This window comes from Pipistrellus kuhlii, unplaced genomic scaffold (genome assembly GCF_014108245.1).
Source record: "Pipistrellus kuhlii isolate mPipKuh1 unplaced genomic scaffold, mPipKuh1.p scaffold_m20_p_2, whole genome shotgun sequence".
NCBI lineage: Eukaryota > Metazoa > Chordata > Mammalia > Chiroptera > Vespertilionidae > Pipistrellus > Pipistrellus kuhlii.
Window position 1 is genome coordinate 53,624,788 of NW_023425515.1, and position 12,296 is coordinate 53,637,083.

Sequence of the window (12,296 nt, forward strand, 5' to 3'; positions counted from 1 at the left end):
GGTGCTCCCTTGTAAGTAACTAACTGCTTTTCTCTTGCTGCTTGTAAGATTCTCTTTGTCTTTTTCTCTTGGCATTTTAATTATAATGTGTCTTGGTGTGGTCGTCTTTGGATTCATTTTGTTTGGGGTTCTGTGCACTTCCTAGGCTTGTAAGTCTATTTCTTCACCAGGTGGGGGAAGTTTTCTGTCATTATTTCTTCAAATAGGTTTTCAGTGTCTTGCTCTCTCTCTTCTTCTGGCACCCCCATAATTCAGATGTTGGTATGCTTGAAGTTGTCCCAAAGGCTTTTTACACTGTCTTTAACTTTCTAGATTCTCTTCTCTTCTTGCTTCTCCAAAGGAGTGTCCTTTGCATCTTTGTATCCCAAATCTTTGACTTGATTCTTGCATTCCTCTAGTCTGCTGTTGGGTCTCTGTATAGTATTTTTTATTTCAGTCAGTGTATGTTTAATTTCTAGTTGGTCCTTTTTCATATCCTTGAGGGTCTTGTTAAATTTATTGGCCTTTTCTAGGAAATTCTTGAAAAACCTTATAACCATGGTTTTGAACTCTATAGCCAGTCTTTTGTTCTCCTCCATTTCTTTCGTTTAAGATCTATTTCCTTCTTGACATTTTCACTGCTTCCCTGAGTTGATAGGGTAGCTCTGTGGACCTGGGTGTCCTATATGGTTCGAAGGGTCAGCCTCCCAGTTGCCTGATGTGGACACTCTTGGACTGTGTGTTCAGCCTTGTTGTAGTTAGGTCTTGATTGTTGTTGGTGTCACTGGGAGGAATTGACCTCCATTGTGTCTATAATGGAAGAATTGCTGTGCTGAAGACACGTTTATCAGAGAGGACTTGTTCCCGTAGGGTTTTGGTGCTCGCTGAGTCTGCCTCTTGAATGTGTCCCTTATGAGAGTAGTTGAAATCTGGTGTCATCTCACACCGACCGCAAGATACTCTAGTTTCTGGATCTCCAATAGGGTGCAGTTCAGCTACTCTCTGAGGCCACCTTGCAGGAGCTACAGCAAGAACTACAGTTTTCTCCTCTTTGCTTGGGATTTGGCGGTTTGGGAGCTGGAGCTGCAGTTTATTTTGTTAAGCTGCTACAATACAGGCCATTTATATGCAAAAGCAGCTGTGTGGAGCTTGGGCGGTTTGTAGAACGTGTGCAGGACAGGATGGGGTAGGGTGGGGTCTCAGGACGTCACTAGGCTGGGGCTTGGCAAACAGCGATGACTGCCATCAGCCATCTCTGCCTTTCCGCGTTTCCAAGTTCCTACATCCCTGTGCTCCAGCACAGTAAACAATGATTGCTGCATGCATCTTTGCAAAAAAAGTCACCCTCACTTTTGGACCTGATGGCTGACAGACCAGCTTCTCCCTGTAGGCGTCTGTGTCCCCCGTGTGACCCCAGAAACTGGATTTCAAAGTGATCGGAGCTTGTTTCCCTTTGGGTTGAAAAAAATAGCCGTGCACCCAGTCGCCCACCACCAGCCTGGTTCACGTGCCTCCGTACCTAAGCTTTTCAGCTTTTCAGCATTTGTGCTCCTTTCTCTTTCAGCCAACTTTCCCATGGTTCTGGGTGATAGACATTTTGTCTTTTAGTTGTAGTTTTAAAGTTGTTGTACAAGCCGGCAGATTAGTTTTTTGCCATCTTGGTTTTTCCCCAAATATTGTTAATAAAATTCATGTAGGGATCTTCAGAGAGCCAAGAATTCTTTCAGGCCTACATATTCAGCATCTCCAAGGAGGAGGCCTATTATTCTGTGTTTTGTTTAATACTCACCAGAGGATATTTTTTCACTGCGTTTTAGAGAGTGGACTGTAGGGAAAGGAAGAGGGAGAAGGAGAGGGCCTGCTCACAGCTGAGGGCAGGCTCTCGCCAGCAGTCCCACCTCTGGTCATGAGCTGCAAGGGAAACACCTTTTATGACTGCTCATTGGCTAAGCTCCCTATACACTACTCGCAGTGTTCTTGGTAACTTGCCTAATAAGAATCCAAGAAGGTGATCTAGGGTTTTTCCACCTTACTCCTGGAGGAAAAAATGAAGGTCCGCTGCTGGAGGGCTAAGAAATGTCATATCCTTCTAGCTGGTTTGTCTCAGTAGATAGAGCCGAGGCCTACCGATAGCAGGGTCTGGGTTGATTCTGATCAAGGGCATGTACCTAGGTTATAGGCTCCTCCCTGGCCAGGGCCCAGGTCAGGGCTCATGCAGGAGGCAACCAAACGAAGTGTCCCTCTCACGTTGATTTTCTCTCTGCCTTTCCCTCTTTCTTCCACACTCACTAAAAATCAATGGAAACATATCCTCAGGTGAGGATAAATTTTTTTTTTTTAAATAAAGAAAGAAATGTCATATCCTATGAAAGACACAACTTGAAAATGCCTAAAGAAAGTTGTCATTTTTTTGTGGTGAAGGGACTGGACTCTGTGTTGAAAACACCTTGGCAGTTGTGGCAGCCGGCAGTGGCAGCAACAGTGGGGTGATGGGGACGGCTCCTTCCCCTGATCAGATAGGTTGCCTCCTGCAGAAGGAGGCCTACTGACGGTTTAACCTGTGGGTAGTGGGCCTAAGCCATCAGTAGGACATCCCCTAAGGGCTCCTGGCCTGCAAGAGGGAGCAGGGTTGGCTAAGGGACCCACACCTCCATTCACAAATTCCGTGCACCAGGCATCTAGTTTTGTATATATTTCACAGTTATATTACATTTCCAACAGTTACAGTTTTCTTTTGGGAAGTTGGGAAAGCACTTCCAAATTAGTTTTAGAGAATTTTAAAAAGTTTCAAAATATTTAGGAGGAAAATTTGTACACACTTACTAGGTGTGTGTGAGTGTGAGTGTGTGTGTATGTGTATGTGACATAGAGGAACAATAAAAAAAGATAATATAAAAATATCATTAACAATAAATTTAATAAAATTAAAAATGTATATTAAAAATAATAGCAGCAAAAAAAAAAAACCACCCACACACATTAAAATGAAAATCAAGGCTTTAGCAATTATTCCAGAAAATTCATCATAGGCAAAAGGAAGACAATCTTTGAGCTAAAGAATGACATTTAGGAAAGCTCCTTATTTTATAGCAGTGATTTCCAACCATTTTCATCTTATGGCACACATAAATTAATTATATTAACATCCTGTGGCACACCAAAATATGTATTGTATTTGTTGCCAATCTGGCCAAAATATAGGCGTAATTTTGATTCATTCACACCAGACTATTGTTGGGTTGTCTGTTGTCATTGTTTTATTTGACAGTCTAAGGGAAAAGAGGTCAGTGCCCCTGACTAAATAGACCTGACTATTTAGTATTGCATGTTTTAAAAATTCTTGTGGCACACTGGTTGAAAATCACTGTTTTGTAGTTACATTCAGATTTTATATATATATTATTGATCTTTTACAGAGAGGGAGAGAGAGGGATAGAGAGTTAGAAACATCGATGAGAGAGAATCATCGATCAGCTGCCTCTTGCACAACCCCTTCTGGGGATGTGCCCACAATCAAGGTACATGCCCTTGACCGGAATCGAACCCGGGACCTTTCAGTCCACAGGCCGACGCTTTATCCACTGAGCCAAACCGGTTTTGGCTACATCCAGATTTTATTGTTGCTGTTCTGAGTCACAAATGAACCAATGAGTAAACAAACTCACAAGTCAAGAACAGTGAAGTACCTGGTCTGACTATAAGAGCCCAAGATCAAGCAGACCAGGCGTAATTTTGATTCATTCACACCAGACTATTGCTGGGGCAACTGGGCAGGTGGGAGCTAGGTGATGGTGCGAGAATTCTGTGTGGGGCAACAGCATGGACAAAGGCACAAAAATTACCATGAATCTGACACATGCGTTCATTCCTTTATTTAACAATTTATTAATTTAACAAACACTAGCATCTCCTAAGCACAGACCCTTTCCTCGGTCTTGGGGACAAGTTATGAGCAAAATTGACATGGCCTTTGTTTTCATGAAATTTATTGTCATTGGGAAGAAAATGAAAATTAATCAAATAATCATTCAATTGAAGGTATGACGAACAAAGCTGTCTTTCCTTGCCAGAAGGGAGAGTGCAGAGAGCGAACTGGGGAGAATGCAGAAGAAACAGAAAAAGAAACCAAGGAGAATGCAGAAGAAACAGAAAAAGAAACCTGTGGGGATAGAGACCAGGCTCCACAAGGGCCTGATGGCCACAGTCAGGAATCTGAATGTTATCTGGAGGGCACCCAGAAGCCAGGGAAGGGTTTTGAGCGGGGGAGTGATAGGGTCTATCCCAGGGCTGCTCACACTTTCATTTTGATACCACGTAGCTGGAGCCTGATAACATGCCGTTTCTAGCACAGAGCCTAAGTATAGAAGCTGTCCTGGTGGAATTTCCAAAATGCTCAGAAGATTTTTGGTTCCTCTTTTCAGTCTGGTTCTGCCTAAGCATAGGCATCTTGTAAGGGGGCCTCACAGAGTAAGTCACTGACCTTTAGAAATACTTACACTTCTCAGTGGACAAAAATTTATTAAAAACCATCATTGAAATTAGCTCATTTTCACTAACATCAGCATTATGGCAGAGTGAGACGACTTCTTTGTTTCTCTCCTTAAATTTTAAAAGCCAGACAACTGTAACTCAACAAAGGATCCCTTGCTCCACACACACAGTCTTCCCGAGAGACCCACACATCTGAAGGTGGGTTTGTTGGAATGAGTAGGGGAGGTGGGATGGGGGGGAAGGACAGAAACTAAAGAACGGTGGCTAAAGAACACGGTTCGGCACCCCCCACGGCTCCAGTGAGCACAGTAGTGGTGGATAAGTCAGGTCGCAGCCCTCACACAACAGCCTGGAGCATAAGAGGAGCAGAGGCTGTGTTCCTCCCTTCTCCCATTGCAGCAGAGTCCAGTGATGGGAGAAGGGAGGTGCTTAAATAGCACAACAGGCTGGCAGCCATTGCTGACAGGAAGGCAGAGCTCCCTTGCCCCACCAGTCATCACAGACCCTGGTAGAAGTAGTGAAGACAACTCCGACAACACAGTAGGGTCAGCTGCCGTTAATAATGAGGAGGCAGCGATGGAAGTTAACGAAACTGGTCCTCCATTATGCTGTTCACCTTAACCAAGATGCGCAGGTCACAGGGAAGACACCCACCTCTCCAGTGGTTCTGTGGCATTTTCCTCAATTTAAGCAATGTCACGGGTAAGAGAAAAGAAAAACCTGTGCTATAGCACCATCTACGGGAAAACAAAAGAAAGTAACCTACCAAGCCACCTACTCAATTAAGAGCAAAACAGTATCTCAACAAGAAAAGCATTCCCTTCCTCAAATGCACAGACCTAGAAACATGAAGAACCATGAGCAATCAAGGTAACAAAGAAGCACAGAATGAAAATGAAAAGTCTCCAGAAACCAAACTCAAAGTCGTGGAAGACTGCAGTTTAAATGACAAGAGAGTTTGCCCTAACCGGTTTGGCTCCGAGGATACAATGTCTGCATGTATCTTGGTTTTGGCACATACATCCCCAGTGGGGGACTTGCAGGAGGCAGATGATTGATGTTTCTCTCTCATCGATGTTTCTAATCCTCTATCCCTCTCCCTTCCTCTCTGTAAAAAATCAATAAAATATATATTTTTTAAAATAAAATAAATAAAAATAAATGACAGAGAATTTGAGATTGCAGTTATGAAGAAACTCAAGGAAGTACAAGAAAGGCCACTTGATGAGCTCAGGAATAAAATTAATGAACAAAAAGAACATCTTACCAAAGTAATTAGAATTATAAAAAAAGAACCAAATAGAAATTCTGAAGTTGAAGAACTCAATAAATGAGATGAGATGATGAATGCATTAGAAAGCATTGGCTATAGAGCAGACCATACGGAACAGAGATTCAGGAAGCTCAAAGATAGGAACCTAAAAATGAACCAGGAGGAAGGAGAAAGAGAACTAAGAGCTACCATATGATCCAGCAATACCTTTTCTGGGTATCTCTCTTAATAATTTTAAAACAATTTTTTGGTAAAGATATATGTACCCTTATGTTTATTGCAGCTTTATTTACAACTAGAGGCCCAGTGCATGAAATTTGTGCACTGATAGGGTTCCTAGCAACTGCTGGCTGCCAGCCAGGGCCTTCCTCTCTTCCCCCAGTCGGCCTGCCCTCTGGTCGAACTCCTGGAAGAACTTCAGTTGAGAGGACAATTTGCATACTATGCTTTTATTCTATAGGATAGCTAAGTCATGAAACAACTTCCACAGATGATTAAAGAAGATGTGGAGAGAACCAAGATGGTGGTTTAGGTAAATACCAGCACTTGCCACCTCCTACAACCACATCAAAATTACAACTAAAATACAGAAAAAAATCATTCAGAACCACCTGAAATCTGGTTGAATGTTAAGTCCTACAACTAGAAAAGTAAAGAAGAAAGCACATCAAGACTAGTAGAAGGGGCAGAGGCATGGAATGGACTTGTCCAACATCCATGTGTGGTGTTTTTTGAATTGGGAGGGATATCTCCAAGGCCTCTGGCGGGAAGCAAGGGGCTCTAGCCCCACACAGAGTTCCAGAGCTGGGAAGAGAAGTCCCTGTAACTTCGGGCTGTAAAAATCAGCAAGGATTGTGACTGAGTTACACAAAGGCTACTGGAGTCTCAGATAGCTCCTCTTAAAAGGCTGGCACATGTACTCACATGGTCCCACTTCCTCTGAGCTACAGCGGCAAGTAGCATTTGGGGGGAGGAGGGGTGTCCAAGGGCATACAGAGAGGACCTCGATTGTCTGGCATCAGGGCAGGAACGTGGTGGCTGCTTTCTTCCAGCAGAGTGCTCACAGGGGTGATTGTTCCTATGCTGGGACCTCCCCATCATGACAGAGCTGACTGGCAGCCATATCTGAGTTTCCATCAGCATGGCTCACACTGTTTGCTCTGCCCTGGTGATTCCTTGAAATCCCACCCCATCCAATTTGCAGCCCCAACCAAGCAGTGACTTTTCCATAAGTCCTGGCTCAGGCTTCAGACTTTTCTAAAATATATCAAACAAGCAGCAGCTGGTGTCAGCATGCCCAAATCTATCAATAAGAGGCCCAAGACCTGGCACTAGCAATAAAATGGCAATACATACATATCTATCAACAATGGAATGTAAAAATCAAAATAAATGAACAAGAAATCTAATGAACAAAATAAACTGATGAATAAATTAGAGTCAGAGGCATGGAAACATAAAACAGACTGAAAAATCCCAGAAGGAGGTGGGGAGGGAGGGTTGGCAATAAATTAACCAAAGATATTATATGCATATATGCGTTACTTGTGGACACAGACAATAGGGTAGTGAGGCAGGGTGGAATAGGGTGGAGAGGGTCAATGGAGGGGAAAAGGGAGATATCTGTAATACTATTAATAATAAAGATTTTTTAAAGATATAGTACATGGATAATGGAATAGTTAGCCATAAAAAAATGAGATATTTCTACTTGTGACAATATGAATGAATCTTGAGATTATTGTGCTGAGTGAAATAAATCAGATGAAAAAGGACAAGAAGTGTATTATTTCACTCTTATGTAGAATATAAAAAACAATAAATGTATAATAAACAAACAAAACTCATAGCTACAACATAAACAACAGAAAGGTGGTTACCAGTGCAGAAAGAGGGTGAGGGGAGGATGAAGAGGGTAAAGGGGATCAAATACCTGGGGGTAGAAGGAGGCTAGGCCTTTAGATGTCGTATTCTGAACTTGTACACCTGACGTCTCTATGCTGTTAACCAATGTCACCCCAATGCATTTTGTTTTAAAAAACTAGCCCACTTTCAGTTAAGATTTCTCTTTTTACAACATGTCAAAATCAGTTAGAAATCCTGGATTCTTTTGGGGAACAACTAATCTATTAATAGAACCCCTAGACATGGGCCCCCCAGGGGGTCTGTTGGGTCTGGGCATGGTATGGGGGTGGGGAGGGCGGAGGGGACAGTTGTGAAAGAGCTTGGGGTTCAGAGGGACTCTGCACAGCATTGGAAAAGTGACCATTCCTTCTGAATGAAAAATTCATAAAATGGGAGAAAAAAGGGAGACATATGTAACACTTCCAACAATAAAGAATTATTTTAAAAAGACAATCTGAAAAAACTACATTCTGTATTATTCTAACTATATGACATTCTGGAAAAGGTAAAACTATGGAGGTGGTGAAGAAATTAGAGGTTATGCCGAAACTGGTTTGGCTCAGTGGTAGAGCGTCGGTCTGCGGACTGAAGGGTCCCAGGTTCGATTCCGGTCAAGGGCATGTACGTTGGTTGTGGGCACATCCCCGGTAGGGGGTGTGCAAGAGGCAGCTGGTCGATGTTTCTCTCTCACTGACGTTTCTAGTTCTCTACCTCTCTCCCTTTCTCTCTGTAAAAAATCAATAAAATATATTTAAAAAAAAGAAAAAGAAATTAGAGGTTGTTAGGGGTTAGGGGTGAAAAATGGATGACTAGACAGAACACAGAAGATATTTAGGGCAGTGAACTATTCTGTATGATGCTGTATTGGTTGATACATGTCATTATAAGTTTGTCCAAATCCATAGAATGTACAACACCCAGAGTGATCTTAACATAAGCAAGGATTTTTTAAATGTGATGTGTCCTTGTAGGTTCACGAGTTGTAACAAATGCACCATTCAGGTACAGAATGTTGATAATGGGGAAGCTAAGCATGTGTGGGGACATGCTATATAAAGTAAATCCCTGTACCTTCTACTTTATATTGATGTGCATATAAAACTGCTCTAAGAAAGAGAGAGAGAGAGAGAGAGAGAGAGAGAGAGAGAGAGAGAGAGAGAGAGAGAAAGGGAAAGAGAGAGAGAGAGAGAGAGAGAGAGAGAGAGAGAGAGAAAGAAAGAAACAAACAAACAAACAAACAAAGAAACAAACAAAGAAACAAAGAAAGAAACAAAGAAAGAAACAAAGAAAGAAACAAAGAAAGAAACAAAGAAAGAAAGGAAGAAAGAAAAGAAAGCCCTGCTGGAGTGGCTCAGCAGATTGAGCCTGGCCCCATGGACCAAGAGATCCAGGTTCAATTCCTGATCAGGGCACATGTCCGAATGGCAAGCTTGATCCCCAGTGCTGGGCATGCAGGAGGCAGAAATTGGTGGGTCTCCCTCATCTATGCCTCTATCTCTCCCTCTATTTTCCTCTATGAAATCAATAAAAATACATTTTAAAAAACAACAACACACACCAAATACTGCATGATTCCAATTCTATGTGGGGGGTGGGAGGAGGGTACAAAGTTTCAGATTTGCAAGATGAAGAAGTCCTGGAGATCTGTTTTACAACAACGTGAATATACTTAACCCTAATGAACTGTGCTCTTAAAAATACTTACTATGCCCGAAATCGGTTTGGCTCAGTGAGCGGCAGCCTGCAGACTGAAAGGTCCCAGGTTTGATTCCGGTCAAGGGCATGTACCTTGGTTACGGGCACATCCCCAGTAGGGAGTGTGCAAGAGGCAGCTGATTGATGATTCTCTCTCATCAATGTTTCTGACTCTCTATCCTTCTCTCTTCCTCTCTGTGAAAATCAATTTTATATATATATATATATATATATATATATATATATATATATATATATATATTTTAATACTCTGGTTTCTCTTCAGATCGCATAAATCTTTTGCCTTTTTAATAAAATATATTTTTTTAAAAAAATACTTACTTTGGTCAATTTTATGGGGCAGTGAGGTCCTGGGGCAGGGGGCAAGCTGGATGGGGTCAATTTTTAAAATAAAGGAAAAAACAGCATTGGGAACCAAAAAAGTCAAAATGAAGTGTTTGAATATGCTTAGCCACGAGATATAACATTATTACTGCCAACTCTGAATTCCTGCTTGTGCAGGAATCTATGTTTACTAAACATATAAAAATCTTGTTCTATTTGCCTCTTCTTAGGCATCATCACCCACGTGACCAAGCCGGTGAATGATATGATGAAACTATCCTGTGGTTACAACATCTCCACGGATGAACTGATAAGAGTTCGTATCTATTGGCAAAAAAATAATGATATGGTTCTGAGTGTCATATCCGGAAAGGAGAAATCGTGGCCCGCGTACAAGAACCGCACCACAGTGAACATCATCAGCAACCCTTTCATTATGATCCTGGGTCTGCGTCCGTCAGACGAGGGCCTGTACTCCTGTGTCATTCAGAAGCCTGAAAAAAAGGGAACTTACAAGTTGGCACACTTGACTAAGGTGATGTTATCGGTCACAGGTCAGTGAAATTTTCTGATTTACTCTAAGCCTGCAGGCGCTTCATGCCCTTTGAGATATACTTCTGTTGAATTAGGTTAAAATTTTCTCCAAGAGGGATGTGTCTCATTTTATTCCTTAGGGTTAAGTGAATCTCTACAGTAAGCCCCAATTGGTTTCTCATTATGTCCTGGAAATACCTGATAGTGTGCATTTCTTGCACTTGGACAATTTGAGTTTGTGACCATCATCCTGGGGCACTAGATTGACCCAAATGCTTTCTGAGTCATTAGGGGACATGTTTAATTTGATGTAACTATACTACTAACTGCTCTTGATCTGGTAATATATTTGTGTGAAAGTATGTTGAGAGGTATAAGAGCAATTGAGGCATAAATATTTTCCAAGTACTATTTGAATGTCTGTAACGATGACTAGCGTACTATTGTTATATGTACTAGAGGCCCAATGAATGAAATTCATGCAAGGGTCTTGGCCCTTGCAGCCCTGGCTTCATCTGGAAGGTGGTTTGGCTATCCGGTCTAATTAGCATATTGGCTTTTATTATTATAGATTGTGCATTTGAAGCTCTTATCTAGCAGTCATCCCTACAAAGTTAGATGTTAGAGAACTGAAAGCATAATTTATACCTGCCACAGGAAAGAAAATTAATTCATGAATCAAAGCCCTATTTATATATCTACCATGAAGGGTAGACATTTCTTATCTTGGGTAGAAAGGAGCTTGGGCTCACAGGTGATAATACTGGAGGACACTGAGGTAGCCTTGAGAAAGACAACCTGGGCCGTGTCCTCACACTTAACTTGCAAACACATTTCTTTTTCTTTCTGGATGGTTGAGGTTTTAATGGGAACCAAACCTCTTAATAAAAGATAATCCTGCCCTAACCGGTTTGGCTCAGTGGATAGAGCATCGGCCTTCAGACTGAAAGGTCCCAGGTTGAATTCCAGTCAAGGGAATGTACCTTTGTTGTGGGCACATCCCCAGTAGGGGGTGTGCAGGAGGCAGCTGATCAATGTTTCTCCATCAATGTTTCTAACTATCTTCCTCCTTTCTTCACTGTAAAAAAATCAATAAAATATATTTAAAAATAAAAGATAGCCGAAACCAGTTTGGCTCAGTGGTAGAGCATCGGTCTGCAGACTGAAAGGTCCCAGGTTCAATTCCGGTCAAGGGCATGTACGTTGGTTGCGGGCACATCCCTGGTTATCGAAGTTTCTAGCTCTCTATCTCTCTCCCTTCCTCTCTGTAAAAAATCAATAAAATATATTTTAAAAAATAAATAAATAAATAAATAAAAATAAAAGATAATCCTATCTAATAAACAGGTAATATGCTAATTGACCCTCACACCATCACAAAGATGGCAGCACCCAGGGCCAATAAGGAGGGAATATGCTAATTGACTTCTTTTCCCTCAAAGATGGCAGAGCCCACAGCCACAAGATGGCTGTGTCCAGGCCCCTCAGCCTGCTGGGGTGTCAGGCGCTTGGCAAAACCAGGTCTGCCCCTATGAAGGCCCAGCCCCTCCACGCCTGCCTCTAGAGTCCTCCAGTTCCCTCAGCCACCCAGGGACAGCCTGAGGTGCAGGCAAGCCTTAAATGTTGGCTGACCAGCTGCCCAGGGCCACCTGAGGCTCAGGTAACCAGTGCCAGATGAGGCTTGTACTGCCAGCAGTGGCAGCAGCAGAGGTATGATAGGGCATTGCTTTCCCCTGATTGCTGGGTTACCTCCTGCTCCTAACAGTTCCTGGACTGTGAGATGGAGCAGGCCAGGATGAGGGAGCCCCCCTCCAGTGCATGAATTTTCTGCACCGGGCCTCTAGTATTATAATAATTATGTATGGTGCCAGGTGGGCTTTAGATTTATTGAGGGGAATCACTTACTAATTATATGGATGTCTCACCTGAACTAATATAATATTGAATGTCATGTGTAATTGAAAACATACAAAAAGAAAATAAACAACAAAAAAGATAATGGCCCAGGCTGGGTGGCTCAGTTGGTTGGTCTTTGAAGTATGCCATTGGTATTTTAATGGGGTTGCATTGATTG

General features: G+C 42.3%; 1 protein-coding gene across 1 annotated transcript in view; it reads left to right on the top strand.

The window, feature by feature from the left end:
• Window positions 1–12,296, top strand: part of CD80 (CD80 molecule) — a 50,096-nt gene that overhangs the window by 6,809 nt on the left and 30,991 nt on the right. Inside the window, exon 3 of the mRNA XM_036447466.2 lies at window positions 9,919–10,242. Coding sequence (XP_036303359.1) covers window positions 9,919–10,242 — 324 coding nt within the window. The remainder of the gene's footprint in view (window positions 1–9,918; window positions 10,243–12,296) is intronic.